The following is a 19,743-nucleotide window of genomic DNA, read 5'->3' on the forward strand; positions in this document are numbered from 1 at the left end:
TTGCGAAAGGCGTCCATAGCCGCTGAGAGAAAGGAGGCGTTCGGCCGGCAGGGGGGTGTGTGTCATGTTTGTGACGTCACGTATCCATGGATACGGAGTGTAAACAAAGAGCAGCGAAGGTGGGCAGAGGCTGCTGCTGAGTCAGCTGCACAGAGGATGCACACAGGCACCCGCACTGGCAACAGGGGAAGGGAGAGGTGAAACAGCCAGTGTTATAGTGTGTGCCAAGTCAGGTGAGCCAGGGCAGTATTATAAAATTCATTGTTGAGCAAAAACCCCATTAGAAAGTAGTTGTCCGGTTGAAGCCTATGAAGACAGCTAATGCTTATTAAGAAGGGGTTCCCAGTATGAGGCTGAGGGCTATGGTACTATGTTTTAATGTAGCTGCACGCTATCCTCACCAGGCCCTGTAAAAGGTTTGTGGTAAATTAAAGCTGTAAGAACAAAAAAAGAGAGGGTAATTTTTTTTGAATGGGTGCCGTTTGAGTTCAGTTTTGTAACGTTAGTAAACATAAGGGTGCTACTTTCTCGTCCGGTGCTGAGATGTCAACCCTAAGGAGTGAGGTTTGGGGATTGTGGTCCAAAAAACTGAATTATAATGGGGAAATACACTGGCGACACACTTTATTCGAGCTCGGCTAGTCCCACGAATTCGGGTATACTCGGGTGTATTGAGGTTTGTGACTGTTTTCTGCCCGAGTGCATTGCGTTATTTTCCAGGCAGGGATTGAAGCATTTTATTCCCGCTGGCTGCATTACTGCACAGTATATATATATATACTGCATTACAATTCATGAATTTATGCCATCTGGTAGACACGCGAAGCATTGCAGCCTATTAAATCCTAATCATTATCATTTAACAGATCAGCCGCCCGTCAGCCAGGCAGGAACCCAGGCTGGGAAGGCAAACGCAACGGGGCTTGTCTGAGGTGAGGAGCGGCGCATTCCAGGTATCTGCCAGGTACAAACTGGGCATTTGCTCGAATAAAGTGTGTCGCAGCAGTATTGTTTTTTAAGCAGTAAGATTGCATTGAAGTCCATGAAACTGCTGATCTGTGGGACTAACTCCAAAACAGTTAGTGTTGACAGGTCTGGCACCTTGCACACCATGCATAGGAAAATGTAAAGGTTATGTAGGGTTATACACTGTAAAATGTTAATACACTTTACAAATACAGGAGAACGACAATACGTTTTGTTAATATCCAGCTATTTTATTTTCTGTTTTACATGCCTCATAAAGAGAGGATTTACTTGTGTTTACCAATTTTTTTTTATTTGTATTGCTCTTTAAAAAAAAAACAAAACCTTTGTCTTCCACATTATTGAAAGCCTTGGGTTGCTGGCCCTACTGGCATTAAAAAGTTATGTGTGACCCCCTATAATAAGCCCATGGCTTATCAGTCAATGTGTACATGAATTAAAAGATGCAAGGTAAGCATGCATTTACCGTGGATCTCCATACATTGTTTGCTTTGCAAATAGGTTGATGAACTGACCAGCAACAAAACGGTTAAATCAGCACATTCAAAGAAGGGTATTTTGAAATACTCTAGTTCAGTGGTTTTCAACCTTATTTCTCAACCGGACACGATCACAGAAAATACAGGAGAGACAGAGACAAATAGAGAGTCACAGGAGAGACAGTCAGATGGTCACGAGAGTCGAAGAGAGGGTTAGAGTCAGAGGGGGCAGACAGTCACAGAAAACACACAAACTGACAGAACAAACACACACACACACATTTTTCAATGTTAAAGACAATTTGTGATTAGTTACAGATGGTCCTGAGACTCCTCGACAGGCCTGCTCCTGTTCTTTGTAGTGCATAGAACAGTGTTTTTGAACAGGGGTTCCTAGGAACCCTTGTTTCCCCGGGCATACATAATGGTTAACTGCAATTTTCAGGTCATTTGAAAATTGGACCAAATACAGAAGCATTGTAAATTCATCTGATCTCAGACACCCGATTAGAGAGGGTTGGGGTTCCTTACAATGCATCTAATCTCAGACACACTATTAGGCCTCGTCCAAGGTGAGAGCTCGCTCGCATTCAAAACTCTGAAACTCAATCCCCCGTCCGTACTGCGCACACACGAGCGTGCAGAGGCGCAATGCTTGCCGAGACAAATATTTTTGTATTTGTCGCGGTCGCCCTGGTCACGTGCGCGGTTCAGACAATGAGGGCGAACCGCTCACGTGACGTCACGGGCATGCCCTCCTACACACGCAACTAGCTGGCCAGGAATCGTCCGATCAACATAAACACCTGAAGTCATGGCGCTCGTGCGCTATCGTGCTCGCTTCTACCCTGGAGGCCTTAGAGAGGGTTGGGGTTCCTTACAATGCACCTGATCTCAGACGCGCTATTAGAGAGGGTTTGGGTTCCTTACAATGCATCTGATCTCAGACTCGCTATTAGAGAGGGTTGGGGCTCCTTACAATGCATCTGATCTCAGACGTGCTATTACAGAGGGTTGGGGTTCCCTACAATGCATCTGATCTCAAGAGCGCTATTAGAGAGGGTTGGGGTTCTGCAGAATTTCACAATATAATTATAGTTTCCTTAACCAAAAAAGGTTGGAAACGCCTGGCATAGAATATAATGAAGGAGTGCACAGAGCCCAATCAGCCATTTCTCTCCTCTCTTCCTCCACCCCTCTATCATCACCCCTTTTTCTCTCTCTATCCATATCACCCTTCTCTCTCTCTCTCTCTCTCTCTCTCTCTCTCTCTCTCTCTCTCTCTCTCTCTGTCTCTCTCTGTCTCTCTCTGTCTCTCTCTGTCTCTCTCTCTCTCTCCATGTCACCCATTTCTTTCTCTCTTGTCCCCATCACCCCTTTCACTCTCCCTCTCCATATCACCCCTTTCTCTCTCCCTCCCCATATCACTCGTTTTCTCTCCTCTCTCCCCATAACCCCGTTCTCTCTCCTCCCCATCACCCCCTTTTCTCTCCCTCCCCCAATCACCCCTTTCTCTCTCTCTCCCTTCTCTCGTCACCCGTTTCTCTCTCCCTCTCGTTTCTCCTGCTCTGGGATGGGGGGCGATCGGGCAGGCAGTTGTGTGTGTGTGTGATCAGGCGGGCGGACTCACCTGCTCACCAGGGCAGGGTCTGGCTGCCTGCAGTGGACTGTTCACTGAACGGGCACGGGCTGCATAGTGACACGCCTTGTGGGCTGCATACGGCCCACGTTTTTGACAGCCCAGGTTTAGTAGGTTCGTGAGGGCTCCTTACTATAGACATTGGAGAACTATAAACTATTTTCTCTGACTAAGCTTCATGTGGTGTTAATCCCACGTGGGTATTTGGTCATGTGGCAAGGTTGCAGGCGTGGCAGCAGATTAGGTAGAAGCATGCGTTGCTAGATCAGGTGCATACTGGGTTTAAGGTAACAGATAAGGTGGCACAACATGGTATCGGGTAGACATGATGCACAGGAAGAATGAAAGAACAGAGTAGATGGAAGAGGTCTTTTGAGAAAATGTGGCATGCACCTTTTCTTCTAGTTTCTTTGCATTCCAGTCAATCATATAGGAATTATACAATTATTAGGGATGGGGCTGGTATAGTAGCTGGGAATGAATACAGCTTTTTCTACCATATTAACCGTTGGTGGGCAAAATTAGTGCAATTTTTTTCATGAGTGACATTTGTTTTGCAATGTGTAAGTATGAATGTACCTTTAAACTTTTCCCTTTATCAATCTCCCTTTATCCTTCTATAAAGAATAACTGTTATTTTTCTGCACCTACTACTTATGTTACATTGGAGCAACAACTATTGTAACCACATGATGTAATTATAGAGATCACGCTTTATTTTCACTCATTTTGATATGATTCCTCCATTAAATATAGACTGTACACCTTGGCTCTAAGTTGGAAACTGAGAGAAAAGCAACAGGCTACGAATATTTATATGGTACCAATGCTAGTAACGTCACTTCATTAAGGGTATTCATTATTATTTGTAACTCCCGATTGTTCTTTAGTTATATATTCTATGGAAGCAGAATACACATTACAATGTCATGTCTCCAGTTAACACGTTAGGAGACACATAAAATATATAGTAGGTTTCATAAAACTCCACGGAATCACGATTCCTTGTCAGCTGGTAATAATTGGTTCCTTTGAGGCATGAGTTTTTTAGAAAAGGAACTTGGTATTAATGATTCAGTAATAGCATACAATTAGCGTGTATGTGTATAAACTTAAACACAAGGAGATTACCAGGCGCACTATAGCTAACTTTTGGAAAAAGGAAGAACCTCAGCCAATGACTTTGATTTTGCAGAAATCAAAACAAGTTCATCATATTGAGCGTCTCACAAGTCTGTTAAATTGATCTTTTGATACATTGGGTGAGATGTGGTTCCCCTGGGAATCTTTACAATATATCAGAATTTGATTATGTTAATGTACTTGATCTGAATTGTAAATTTATGATCAAATAGAAATGTGTAGGAATTGTAACATCCTCATCCTCCCTTTCCTCCTCCCTATTATTTTTTTGTTTCCTTCCTCATTCACCTTTTTATAATTTATGAAAATGATCAAAATAAACAGTTAATCCCACCCCCTCCCCCAACACCCCCCACAAGTAGATGTACAGTATTTATTTAAATGGTGGCTTCAAGCAGCAGTTTATGTACAGCCGGGAAAGGGTAAGGAATAGATCATTAGTAAGTACAGGCAGTCCTCGTTTTACAACGCTTCGCTTTACAACAAATGACTTATCCAACGCTATGCAATGCATACCTATATTCATTTTTACAACGCCAAAATGGCTTATCCAACGCTCTTAGGACGCTTTGCAACATTGTGTATGTGTGTATATATATATACACATTCACATAAACAACGTTGCAAAGCGTCGTAAGAGCGTATATATATATATATATATATATATATATAATATTATACTATATAATATTATATTATACTATATAATATTTTATTTATTATGTTATATTATATATATAATACAGTATACACTATATAATGTGTGTGTGCTGCATATCTTATTGCCTGCATAAAATATTTGGTGTATTTTAGTATTAAAAATGCCTTCAGGAACAGAACCTTTCATTTAAACAGTGTTCCTATAGGAAAACGCGTTTCGCTTTACAACGTTTCGCTTTACAACGCCGTTTTGAGTAACGCATTGTGTCGGATAACCGAGGATTGCCTGTATACGGCTCAGTTATAAGGACTATTCATGTTGTGGTGAGCAGCGTTGCAGTCCTGGTCTTGAACATACTGCTCTGTGTAATGCTAAAAAGATGCTCAAAACCTCTTCTCCTTATGGAAAAGATAACTTGTGCATTAGCTCCAACACATAGACCATTACCAGATTTGCAGTGGCGTTTGCGGGTACAATCTAAGATACGGAATAATAATAATGCTGCTTCCAATAATGGGGTTTTGTTTCCCATTTCTATTCCATTCCAAAATGAGAGTGCGCAGTCAATACTGCTTTGTACTGTAGCATGTTAACGTGAAGCTAGTTAGAGACTTTTTTTTCTTAAAACAGCAGCCCAAGTTGCTGTTTAAAAAAAAGAAATGTTTTTTTCCCCTTTTATATATGCATCAATACAATCCACACAATGATAAGTAATTAGCTAAGTTGCCAATCGATCCGTTCTCCTGTGATCGGACGTCAAAGATTCGGCTCAGGAGTTCACTAAATGGCTGTCAGTGCAGCATAGGAGGACCAAAGATGCAAAGTTCTGTGGGGAAGATCATGTGACCAGGCAGACACTGCATACAATTGGTGCACTGCTAGAGAGTGGGCAGGGCTGAAAAAGGGGTGTGCCAGAGCCTTTTTCAGAAGAGGAAGGGGATATGACTTTGTAAATTGTTTCTATAGAAACAAGAAATGCCTGTTACATGATAATACATTAAAAATGTAATTCAGAGTTGTTTAAAAAAAATGCTACACTTATTTTCTCATAGTACAGAACTGATTTATAAAAAAAACACATATAGGATATTGCTTGGTCTGCAGCTTTAAATTCCCCTAACCTCAAGTTTTGTGCAATGTTTGCAACATAAATAATGATATTTATTCTGATAAACTAAGGGGCCTATGTACTTAGATCATATTTGATAGTTTTTTGATAATTTTTTGGGGGCATCAATTTTACTGCTGAAAGTAGTACAAACTGTTGTGAAGTGTGCACTGTATTTATGAAAGCTTTATACATGTAACACATAGTTCGGTATTGAAATTAATTTGTACGCATCATGTTGAATACCTGATTGATACAATTTAAATTGAAACAGAATTACGTGCCTTTTATTATTTATAACTAGTTTTAGTAAATATCAATTACTGTATTAGTGTAATATTATTTACAATAGCAATACTGAAAAAAAGAATACATTTTGTTAATACCCTATTTCCTCGATTCTAAGACGCCATCGATTCTAAGATGCACCCTTGATTTAAAAAACCCCACTATATTAAATGTGCAGAAGAGAGAGAAAGAGAGAGAGAGAGAGACACACAGTTGGGGGAAGAGAGGGAGGGAAGAGAGAGGGAGGGAAGAGAGAGAGAGAGAGGGAAGAGAGAGAGGGAAGAGAGAGAGGGAAGAGAGAGAGGGAAGAGAGAGAGACAGAGGGGGAAGAGAGAGAGACAGAGGGGGAAGAGAGAGAGACAGAGGGGGAAGAGAGAGAGACAGAGGGGGAAGAGAGAGAGACAGAGGGGGAAGAGAGAGAGACAGAGGGGGAAGAGAGAGAAAGGGGTGAGGAGAGAGAGAGGGGGGTAAAGAGAGAGAGAGGGGGTAAAGAGAGAGAGAGGGGGTAAAGAGAGAGAGAGGAGGGGGGAAGAGAGAGGGGGGTAAAGCGAGAGAGGGGGGGGGGTAAAGAAAGGGGGAAAGGAGGGAGAGATGGGGGAGAGAGAGGGAAATGGGGAGAGAGGGGAATGGGGGAGAGAAGGGGGAGGGGAGAGAATGGAGAGAAGGGGGAGGGGAGAGAATGGAGATAAGGGGGAGGGGAGAGAATGGAGAGAAGGGGGAGGGGAGAGAATGGAGAAAGGAGAGAAGGGGGAGAGAGATTGGAGGGAAGGGGAGAGTATGAAAGGACACACACACACACACACACACACACACACACACACACACACACACACACACACACACACAGAAGAAAAACACAGAGAGAAAAACACACAGAGACAGAGATAGACACAGGGTGGGGGTGGCTTGTGGTGTCGGCAGCACAGCTGTGAGTAGCAGAGGCAGACAGAGGGAACGTGGGGCATGCAGCCACACACTGCCGAATGAATCTCTCCTGTGTGGGGCGGCACTTCCAACGAGCAGAGCGGGGGAGGAGGGGGGCTTGTGGTGCATGGAGCCGAACATACACTGCTCCTTGGGGACCAGCACTTGGAGCAAGGGGGAGGGGGGGCTTGTGGTGCCGGCAGCACAGCTGTGAGTAGCAGAGGCAGACAGAGGGCTTTTGGGGCATGCAGCCACACACTGCTGAATCAATCTCTCCTGTGTGGGGGCGGTAATTCCAGCAAGGGGGGGGGGGGGGGGGGGAGAGGAAGCACGGGGCATGGAGCCGAATATACACTGCTCCTTTGGGGACCGGCACTTGGAGCAAGCTAGGGGGGAGCGCGGGGCATGCAGCCGAACATACAATGCTCCTTTGGGGACCGGCACTTGGAGCAAGCTAGGGGGGAGCGCGGGGCATGCAGCCGAACATACAATGCTCCTTTGGGGACCGGCACTTGGAGGGAGGGGGGGGGTTTGGTGGCGAGTCACGGGGCATACAGCGGTACACACTGCTCCTTCTGTGTGGGAGCCGGGGGTGGCAGAAACGCAGGGCAAACGCTGAAAGCTGCTGTGGCTTCTTATGCAGCGCCCCCTGGCTGTTTTTTTTTGTGTTTTTTTGAGTACATCGATTCTAGGACGCAGTCCCTATTTCAGCCACGTGAAAAAGGGAAAAAAAGTGCGTCTTAGAATCGAGGAAATACGGTATATATAATGGAATAAATACGTGCTGCATCAAATACATGTTTGGGTGATACCGTACATAGCAACTTAATTCTGCATTATCTATATAAACCAGCCTGGCACATAGCAACACCCTCGCTTGCCCCCTAGTGGCAGGGGGGGGGGGGGGAGCCATGGCTGTCCGAAACCTGAAGTTAGGCCCCACAGGAAGTTGGACTCAACTTCCGCTACTAGCCGTCTACGTGGGCCCCACTCTGCCGCTGGCTAGGACCCGGACCCCCACTCAAAAGGAAGGGCCTGAGAGGTATGGGGTGAGAGAGGGGGGGTGAGGGTCTGAGAGAAGGGGGACCGAATGTGAGAGAGAGAGAGAGAGAGAGAGAGAGAGATGGTGGGGGAAGAGAAACAAGAGAGGAGAGTGTGGGAGACAGAGAGGGAGAGAGAGTGAGGGGTTTGGAGAATATGAGGGAGAGAGTGGGGGAGAGTGAGAGAGAGTAGGGGAAGATAGAGGAGAGGGAGAGAAGGGGATAGTGAGAGAGGGTAGGGGGGAGAGTGAGATACAGAGAGTGGGAGAGAGAGAGGGGTGGGTGTAATGTGAGGGAGGGAGGAGGGATAGTGAGAGAGGGTGGGGGAAGAGAGACAGACAGGCGAGAGTGAGAGAGACAAGGGGATAGAGTGGGGGACGGAGGGAATGTGAGGGAGATTAAATTAATAGGGCAAATTCACTCCTTTCAAAATTAACGGGACATACAGGTAATAGAATTAAGGAAATACATGAATATCTAAAGGGATAACTAACCACATGTACCATTGCTATCAGACAGATCAGTGTTATTATAAAGGCAAATAAGTGTGGGCTGGTATATTTTTTATATTTCTTTGTGCCAGGTTGAACTTGGATAATTTTTTGGTACAGGCGCAAGTACTTGTTTGGTACCCAGGAACATTCTTTTTTTAGTACATACCATTTCCATCTGTATGCTTAGTGGAGTCTCCATTTCTGTGTGCCAAACAAATGGAAATAAAACATTTTTTTTACACTGATGGTGCAGATTGAGAAACTTTAGGCGCACACAATGAATTCTCTGTGCGCCAGTTTTACGCTTGGTACAAAAGCTCCAAAATATTATCAAAAAACTAAATAAGAAACAAAATCAAATGAGGCAACAACCCTAAAGTAAAGTACTACAACATTGCTGCGGTCACAAAACCAGGACAGCTAAAAGAATAATCACACATAATCACACATAACTGCTCTAATTTGTTTATTGTAAAATCCTAGTTTTCTATTAAAACATATTGATGTAAAAATGTTTTCTTTTATGACGAATCCCTATTTAAAGTTGTTTTTTTAAATTGTTTTTTTATTGCGTTTCCATAACAAAACATATTACATTTCAACAAGACCACACAATACTAGTTCCAGTGATTACAATATTCCTTTACATTTAACAGTTCACTAAACCAGTAAATAATATATTAAAATCACATATACTTTAGACAAACAAAAAAATTAAATTAAATTTGAAATCGATAAGTCAGTTCTATCTGCATTGCATCATTTCCCTCTGTACCTTTTCCCTCCTTACCCACAGTTCTTTTTCTTGTTTCTGTGCAATAGGTCCCAACCTTATCTCGGGATAACAGACATTAGATATTTTATTCTTTTCCCCCCTCATCAACTTCTGTGCCTCTCACATACCAGACTTCTTAGTAAATACCACGACGTTTGGTCAAACGCCCGCATCACAACCTCTTTGTCCCTGTCTGGTAAAAGTTCAATAAAGGGATCCCATTTTTTTAAATAGTGTTTCCGTTTTTAGCTCTTTATTGGTTTCGGCTTCCATTTTATCTAACATGAATAATTGTGTTAAATATTTATTTAGCATCTCCATGTTAGGAGGTATATCCTTTATCCATTGTAACATTATGGTTTTTCTGTCTGCCAATAATGTAATTTTTACGAGTTTAGGTATTCTCACCCCGTTATTCATGATCTTCCATTCCTCCAAGTTGCCAAATATCAAAGAAACTGGTTCTGTGTATCTATTCTCTCTGGAAAGACTAAAAAAATGATCAAATATATTATTTGACAATACTTCCTTTTTATAGTTCTCGAGTGGTTTACAATAATGTATCATCTGTGCATACGAATATCCATGTGAACTAGGACTCCCACTTTTCCTTTTATTCCTCAAAGGTAAGGAGCCTTTCCTGGTCTTCCTTTTTCAAATGTCCTATACAGTACACCTTAAGCCCTTGCCTTCCCACAAATGAAAAGATGTCTGATTTTGGCCTGGGAGGAAGTTTGCATTTCCCTTAATAGGCAGAAATTGAGAGATTGTGTATGATAATCCCATATTCAACCTCATTGTCTTCCATGCTGCGTAAGTGTCTCTTACCAATGTATTATCTTTGATCTCTCTGGGCAATGCTCCCCACTTTGTATGTAGTGTATCTTAGATTCATAGGCCATACCTGCTGCTGCTCTAACTCTAAATTTGAGTGGAAACTTTTCTCCAATCACCCGCATGCCTTATAACACATGCTAAATGGTACTTTCTGATATCAGGGAAATTTAGTCTCCCCGATTCTCTGCATAGTTGTAATTTTTTTAATGCTGTTCTGGGTCATCCTCCTCTCCAAATTAACCTACTAAATGCTCTATTTAATTATTTGGTATCTGTGTGTTTTATTAGTAATGGTAACATTTGTAAGGGGTAGAGAATTCTGGCAAAGCTGACCATTTTGATCAGTTGGCATCTCCCTGACAGGTTCAGAGGGAGGTTCTGCCACCCTTCCAGTTCCTTTATTACCTTCTGAAAAATACTCTTAAAATTGTCTACATATAGTTTTCCCAGGTCCGCTGCAATAGTAATACCTAGATATGTTATAGATTTCCTTGCCCTTTTAAAGGGTAACTTCTCATCCCATGTTACATCATTCTTATTTGTGAGGATTAATATTTCTGTTTTTGTAACATTAACTTTGAACCCTGAGAATTTGCCAAATTCCCCAATAGCTTTAAATATGTTGGGCAACGCCTCCTCCGGATTAGATAGCATGAGCAGCAGATCGTCCACAAGTAGAGCTAATTTAGCCTCATACTTCCCTGTGTTGATTCCCTTGAGACTTTTCATACATCTCAGATATTTAGCCAAAATCTTGATAACTAAATTAAAGAGCAAAGGTGACAGAGGGCACCCCTGTCTTGTACCTCTGTATAATTTAAACTCGGGAGACAGTAACCCCGCTGCCATTATTTTAGCTTTTGTATCTGTGTACATTGATTGTATTATCCTAGGAAAGGTCCCTCAATCCCCACTTTTTGCAGAACCTGGAACAGTTACTTCCAGCTTACATTTTCAAAAGCCTTTTCGGGGTCTATTGATATTATAATATTATCTTTGTTATTTTTTATATTAGATTTGGTTCAGTTTACGGCAGCTATAACTTTTCTAATATTCTTTACCGGATGTCTCCCCTTTACAAATCCAGATTGATCTGGATGGTTCAATTTTGGTAGGATTGATGCTAGCCTCTCTGCTAAAAATTTTGAGAGGATCTTGGCATCTTGATTTAATAATGAAATTGGTCTATTAGAATTCTGGATTTAGTGGGGTTTTCCCTGTGAAGAATCCTTATGAAAGCCATCTTGCCCGTTTCTAAGTATTCTTCCGTTTTTAATATATATTTGAATGCTTCCTTATGGGGTAGACCTATTTCCGCACTTAAGATTTTATAGAATTCAGCCACAAACACATCGGACCCTGCTGCTTTGCCATTTTTACGGGTTTTAATCGTTTCTTGATATTTCTTTTATGGAAATTGGCTCATTTAATCTTTGCTGATCTTCCCTTGTTAATTTAGGCAATTGTAACTTTCCCATGAAATCCTCCATTACCTCTGTATTTTCCTCACTCCATATCATTTTTGATAGTATTCTTGAAATGCTAACGATATTTCTTTGGGTTCAGTTGAGATTTCCCCATTAGCTTTCTGTATTTTCGTTATATGTTTACATGATGTGTAGTTCCTGACTAAATTCCCTATTAGTTTGCCAGCTTTATTGCCATATCTATACAGATTAAAGTGTCTATATTGCATTTTTTTTACTTCCTTTCTCTGCAGCCATATCTCGCATATGTCCTTTAAAAAAAAATATTCCTCTTTTGTGGCCAAAGAGGGTTTTAGTTAAATCTCCAGTGTGCTTCGCTTAGCTAGTCACTAGCTTTCCTGAATTTCGTGTATATTTCCTTCCTTTTTTTATTTGAAAAGGCCATTATATCTCCCCTTAGCACTGCCTTTGCAGTTTCCCAATACAATTTTCCTTCTTTTTGGTGTGCATTGTTATTGTCCTTGAATTTTAAACTCCACATTGTATACGGAGGTGAAGGAAGCTAACAAAGTGGGACCGACTGAGCACCAGGATCGTTTACTGAGTTCTCTCCAACGAAAGATACATTTGTATAAAATGTGAGTGTTATATACACAATCTGTTTCTGTGCAATATATATTCTTTTGGATATATGACACTATTGTGAGTCCTATTTTTTTCTATCTCGAGCCACATTGGATACAAAGACCCTTATTTAAGAAGAGGGACCATTGTAGTGCTCCCATCAGAGAGAGGTGGATCTCTGATACACTATCTTTATCATATAAATCTGTGAGTGGGACCAACATCTTTTTAAAGTTTAAATTCACTGTCACTATTGGCTACACCATTATTGTTATTTTTTTTATTCACATATTCTTCATCTGAACTACGAGCGCTCCCCTTATTTGTAAGACTACATGATTTCCCTCCCCACAGCTCTGGCCACCTCACCATGCTCTCTCTGCTACCTGTGTCCCTCACTCTCCTGTGGGTCACAGACATTCTGCTGATTCTCTGAATGCTGCTCCATGAGGTCAGCAGCCATCTTGGATGTTTCCTTTTTCTTCTCTGCCTTCTCAGGATGTTGCTGCTGCTTTGGAGGTATCTTGGATTTTTTTGCGAGAGATTTTTCCATCCAGCTCACTTCGGACCCTTTCCACTCTCCATGCCTGTCACTTTTTGTTCAGGTTAGTGCTGTTTGGGTGATTACTAGCTGGGGTTCTGCAGAGCTCAGCACTCTGCTTTCACTTTGCCTAGCACCAAAACAGAACCCCCCTCCATTTTTTTTGTGGGATAATCTGACTTTAAAATGCTAAGGAGCCTCATCTCTAGCTTTCCCTACTCCTCTGGTGCCTTTTTAAAAAAAATTTGTGTGCAGATTATTGCCTTTTTTGGCTGCGATCTGGCAGAGCATTCACAGAGCTCCGTCTTCTGCTGCTGCTCTGTCTGCTGCCATACCGGAAGTCCTCTATTTAAAGTTGTTGGGTGGCTTTTAGTCACTAAGGTAGAGCTGGGGTTAGAAATTTGGGATGCTTGTTATAGAAGGCTGAAGTGGTCAAAGCTTTCCATGGAGCCGCCATGCTGTTGGGGTGTGACCTTTAAATACAAAACCAAAAACAAATCATTTCTACATCTGCTTAAAAAAAACCGATTCACACACACAAGCTTTTACATTAACTTTACCAATTTGAAAACCTGTCTCATTGATTCGCCAAAATAAAGTAAATTGGTTATGGGGATGATTCTATATGTGCCGAAGCGGCCTATAGGGCCATTTTTCAGATAATATTCCCCATTGAAGGTAATGGGGAAATTTCAAATGAAAACGGCCCCCCGATTGGTCGCTTTGGCACATATAGAATCAGCCCCTAAATCTCTTATGAGAAAAGTTGCCAGGCTTTAATCTTTATAGGGTATAACCAAAGATACAAATGTGTAATAGCACAAGATGGTACAAAGTATCACTACTTTACTTCCAAACCTGCACATCTTATCGTAAAAATGACAATTACAGTATTGTCTTTTAAAATAAAATTTTCTCTTCCTGTAGCATACACCTATTAAACTAATGCCTGGAAAACATGTTCCCTACATTAAGGACACAATCTTTTAATGGCATTTTGAGAACTCATGAAGTAAAGACTCAGGTGCAGATTCATTAAGGGTAAACGCACCTGAACGCCATTATTTCCTATTCAAGTCAACGGCAGTTAAAGCCCATTCGAGTGCATTAACACATATCACATTTGATTGAATTTGCCCCTCAGTGCCCTGCTGTATATACTGTATTGAGAGAATGGAACAATGTCTTCAGTATAGGCCACTGGTTGAGAAATGAAAGATATTTACAAATAAACCATTTTCCTCTTTCACCAACTCTTTAAACGCTGTGCACTCTGACCAGTGTAGTGTGTCTCTTTAACCACCACGGCATAGTTATAAAGAACGAAAATGGACACTAGGTCCGTAAAATAGAGTTGAGGCGCAGTCTGATGCCAGTAAAGCAATGCTCTTAGTCGTGGGATTGAAACGGTTGATTTACGTTGTGTGCATATGACATGGCTCGTACTCCTTAAAGTTACAGAAATGGGAAGTAACATGTTTCTCTTTTTTTTTTAATGTCTTTAAAGGTTCGTTCTTTGCCCTTGTAGCATCAATGGAATAACATGTCCAACCGTAAAACTTCTGACTGGTGAAAAGAAGGAATCTGTGTGATTGTGTGGCCATGACAAACTTCCAGGAATCGCAGAGGAAGAGGTGTGATGCAAGGCCTCTCTCAGCCTGCACAGACACATTGATTGCAAAGAGATATTTGCTACAGCACAGGCTTGGCAAGGGAAGCTTTGGCACAGTCTATTTGGTACTAGATAAGAAGGCAAAAGATGAAGAGAACTTGTAAGTAAACACTTCCCATTTAATCCACCAGGCTTTCTGGTCTGTATCAAACTGTTTGTCAATATTCAGTTTTTAGCAAAACAGAGTGAGCTTGCTCAGACCAACAGTACCTCTATAACAGAATACACCACTCTGTATACAGGACCTTACAATACCTTATGGGGTGTGCTATTAGGCAAATGGAATTGGTCATACATTTATGGAAAACAAATGCAAAAGCCCTGTGCTCCCAAATTGTCTAGGAATGCAATTTATTAGTGAACTTTTACATGTTGATCCTGTCTTTTACCAGGGGAGTCATTTAGTTGCATCTTTTGATTAAAAAAAATGATTTAAGCCTACTAACCGTGTCAACATAAACTCCACTTAGGCAGGTACCTACAGTACTCCACGGGTATAATATTTATTATTGGTTTATGAACTAAACATCTTCACTATTTCAAGAGAAGGTAGCAGGCAGAGACTGAACAACTAGAGAGCATGTGAAATATGGGAAAGTGCCTAAGGACTATGTGCACTTACAATTTTCCTTTCCTAATGCTAAGAGAATTGTATTTCTGTTTTTTTGCCAGTTTTAATTGCACTGAATTGCAGATAGCATAATTGCTTCATTAATTTAGACCTGAGTCAGTGTAATTTATTTAAAGAACATTTCTTTATATGAAGATCAAAATGATTTAAAAAAGGCTTTCAAATTAATTTGCTGCTTTCTCATATTTCACATGCTCTCTTGTTGTTCGGTCCCAGCCTGCTACCTTCTCTTGAAATAGTGAGAATGTTTAGTCCTGGGCCTGGGACTAGAGTTACGTTCGGGGCCCCCCCCACTCTCCCCGTATCAGCGGTATTGCGAGCCCCCCCATTTCACACCTTCCGAGCCCCTTTTATTCCCCCCCCCCCTCTTCCCATGTATTTCTCTCCCCTCCGTTTCACTCCCTCTTCCTCACGCACCCCCCTCCCACTCGCATGTATTTATCTCACCTGCGTCCCACTCTTACTCCCTCTTTTACTCACTCACTTCCTCACTCTCCCCCTCTCACTCTCCCCTGCTGCTCTTGCCGCTGGGCCCGGGCCTCCCTCACTCTGTCCCACGCCAAGCTGCTGGCATGCGCCAGACCTCCCTCTCATGCCGGAAGCTGGGCCAAACTTACTTCCGGCGCGTGCCAACGGCACAGAGGCCTGTCGCTCGCCAGCGTCGGAAGCTCGGCGTGGGACAGAGTGAGGGAGGCCCCGCAACTGGGAGGAGAGCCAGGCCCGGCAGCGAGAGGACTGGCAGCCGGGCCCTGACAGAAGTCGGGCCCAACTTGTAGCACCGGCCAGCCGGGCCCCCCACAGCTACCGAGTGCGAGACACATGTCCCGGCTCCCCCCTCCTGTCGGCTGCTCTGTGTTTAGTCCATAGGACAATAAGAAATATTATACATTTAGTGTAGGTACCTGCTTTAAATTGAGTTTACCTTGACATGATTAGAAGGACTAAATAATTTTTCGATCAAAAGATACAACAAAATGACTCGTTTTGTTAAAAGACTTGGGATCAAAATGTAAAAGTTCAGTAATAAATTACAAGCCAATTTGGGAGGAATGCTGGGTTTTTGTATTTGTTTTCCATAAATATATTCAGTCTTTATTGTACTGTATATATATCGTGTGTAATTCAAATGTCGAATTATAGTGTACAGAGCTTTAAAAACCTAATTGGTCTCTTCTTTATGTCTGCTATCGCCCATTCAGGATTGGGCAATAACAAAACATTTCCAATGATAACGATTTAAAGAAATGTATTGTGATAATATTTATTAGGATTAATACATGTTAAATAGGAAGCATCAAGAAAAAACTAAACCCTCAATAAAAAGTGCAGAAAATATAAATGACTATGGAAATGATGTAAGTTTGAAATCATTTTAAACATGATTTTGACTTTCATTTTTAACATTTATTACAAAAGAAATGTACTTTAAATGTATGTAAATGAATGTATGAATATATATCTATGAATATAGATATATCTATATATAGATATATATATGAACAGTTTTAAAGACAGCGCTCCTTTTTCAACACACCCAAATTGCTGCCCCCCTGGTGACGTGTGCCAAAATGTTGCACCAAATATCAAAATTGAGTATGATGTTTGCATGAACCAACTAGTGCCTACCTATAACAATTGGAATAAAATATATTATAGCAACATGAATCAAACAAATTCTACTTGTGAAAAATGTGCAAAAAATGTAAAAAAATGAAATGGTCTGTTGAACATATAAAAAAGCATAAAAATACAAAAAATTAAACTATAAAAAATTTTGAAAAATGATACTTAAGTCCAAATGAAGTCCATGAATGAATAAAACAAAGGTCCAGGCTGCTTCTTCTTGGGCTCACCAAATTCCCATAGTACCTATTAGAGAAAGAAAAGAGAAAAAGCGCCCGATCCTTGTGTAAAATCAGATGAACATTTTAATAAATCATGGACAAGACAAATGCACACTTACAATTTGTCTGATTAAAATAAGCATTTTATGGGACCTGCCCATGCACCAATCGAAGACTCCACAGTCACCTCCGCTCTGCAATCTCACGATCAGTTCGAGACCCAGTAGTTGAGAACGCCGTTTTCTCCAAGGTGTATAGATTATCATCCGTCAGGAGCTTCTCAGCAGCGTGCGTCCGCCATTACTCCCACGCATGTGGTACTGGATACCGGAAGGACTTTCCTTGTGGTTCCTGTGTCTCTCTCTGGTGCCGAAGGCAGGTCAGCCACCGTAGTTGCAATGCAAACCGTCCCTACGCGTTTCTTCCGCCTTTGCGGATTTCATCAGGGGATGGACACCAAGGGGGCTAGCTGGTGTTAAATAGTCCCTCACATCAATGGCTCACAGGTGTATTTAATACCAATGGTGTCATTAAATCAAGTTGATATCTGGTGCAATATAATTGAAAACTCTATTACATTTGAACTTCACAGAATTTGAAACGTTAGTGCACTTAACAACAGCAAACGAGGATACTATTGCTGATGGAATAATTAGCCAATTTATATGCAGATTATATACTAACATGAACAGGATATGAACATAGAAAAGAACTTGTTCCAACATTTATATACTAAAAAATAATAAGGAAATATAAAGAATATATACAGAATATAATTAGATAGAATACAAACAAATTATTTCTTACATATGTATATCAGTAATAAACAAATTAATTGTCACATATTATATACATGTCCTACCTATAACCAATAATATACCACATATATATATATAATAAATATAAAAATAATGAGTCTAAATACCGTACTAATATCTAGAATATAATAATAGTTCAGAAAACGAATAAATGCATACTTAAGCTTGAAAAAGAGAGAAATATTTCATGTGTCTCTCTATGTGTGAACTGGAAGGAAGAGATGAAACAGTGACTGTTGATTGCAAGGGACAAGCCAAAATTTCTATATGGCTATAGATTTATATATCAAATATAGCCCTTTTGGGTATTTCGAATTGGTCGAGTTACAATTGTTCCCAAATAATTTTATCTATATCCTTGTGGAGAAAGGATCCCTATAGATATAATGGGGGCAAAAAATGATCTAGCATATGAGGAAAAAGGGAACCTAGATTAAAACCACCCCAAAAAGAATATTGTATACATATATCAGTGTGACGACTAATATTCGTACTAGTTCCAAGTATAATACCTATATAAGGAATGAGAGTGTGTTAATAAATGTCTATTATTGACTAATATATATTGAGTAATAAGGGAAAAAAGCGGAGCTCTATTTTGCTTAAGAGAAAGGGAAAGAATTATCAGCAAGCCAAAAAACCAGCAATCCAAGTGAAATGGACTAACTAATAATTGAATAAAGTTTAATTTTGGTGTATTATATTGTGTCTCGTGTAAACATAATTTATATATTTAATAAGTGAACTTAATTTCTAGTCGTGATTATTACATAGTGACTTATTATGTTTCATAAAAAAATGTGATAAAAATTATAATTATAAATGTTGTGTGTTTGTGATGCAGTGCTGACCAAAGGTCCCACAGTTACACCAACTAGGACCCCAGAGGGAGCATGCTAAACATGCTCAACCCAGACCTCTGAGATCCTGTCAATGGGAGTGGAATCTATATTACACTATAGTGCTTATATCAATACAGTCGTTTAGACCCCCTGGACTCAATGTCTCTAACATGTAAATCCAGAAGGTCTCCCTTAGGTTCAGTTTTTTAACCCTGTCGCCACTTAATATTGCTAAAGGGATATGTTCTAAACACATGACAGTCAGTGATGATGGATCCTTGTTGTGTGTTTCCAAGAAATGTCTAGATAGGTTGTGAGTGGTAATGCCATGTAGAATGTTTCTTCTATGTTCTAGAAATCTTGTGCTTAGAGTCCTTGTGGTTCTCCCCACGTATTGGAGTCCGCACTTGCATGTGATGACATAGATCACGAATGAGGATAGACAGTCCATATGGCTCTTGATTGTATGTGCAGATTTGTTAAAAAAAGATGTAACTTGATTGGTCTTGCACATATGTTTACATGTTATACATCTATTTCTACCACAAGCAAAGTTACCATTTGTTCTCGGTTTTGACAAAGAAGGATCCTTGATTTGTTTAAGGCGACTAGGTGCCAGAATGGTTTTCAAGTTTCTGGCTTTTTTGTATATAATGGGAACCTTAGTTGGTAATTTATTCCCAATTATTGGGTCCCTTAACAATATACTCCAGTGTTTGTTGAGAATTGTTGAGATGCCTTTGACTGAATTATTGAATGTCGTAATGAAAAATGGTGACCTGACTGAATTGACCCCAAAGTCACCATTGATCCTTCCAACCTTGTTTGATTTGGACAATAAAGATTTACGCTCCAGGAGACCTACCTGTCGAAATGTCTCATATATGATGTGTTTGTCATAACCCTTGGCCAGAAATCTAGCAACCAATATTTCCCCCTGGGCCAAAAAATCAGAATGCGAAGAACAAT

At 40.9% G+C, this 19,743-nt stretch overlaps 1 protein-coding gene across 5 annotated transcripts in view; it reads left to right on the forward strand.

The window, feature by feature from the left end:
• NEK11 (NIMA related kinase 11) overlaps positions 1 to 19,743 on the forward strand; it is a 377,860-nt gene that overhangs the window by 425 nt on the left and 357,692 nt on the right. For 2 of the 5 annotated variants that reach the window (XM_075587098.1, XM_075587094.1), the window contains exons 1-2: positions 73 to 233; positions 14,475 to 14,739. In XM_075587098.1, coding sequence (XP_075443213.1) covers positions 14,570 to 14,739 — 170 coding nt within the window. In that variant the 5' untranslated portion in view covers positions 73 to 233; positions 14,475 to 14,569. Of the gene's footprint in view, positions 1 to 63; positions 234 to 12,903; positions 13,032 to 14,474; positions 14,740 to 19,743 lie in introns of those variants that run through there. The other 3 variants (XM_075587095.1, XM_075587097.1, XM_075587096.1) reach the window with 3 other exon arrangements.

Source organism: Ascaphus truei, chromosome 2, assembly GCF_040206685.1.
Source record: "Ascaphus truei isolate aAscTru1 chromosome 2, aAscTru1.hap1, whole genome shotgun sequence".
NCBI lineage: Eukaryota > Metazoa > Chordata > Amphibia > Anura > Ascaphidae > Ascaphus > Ascaphus truei.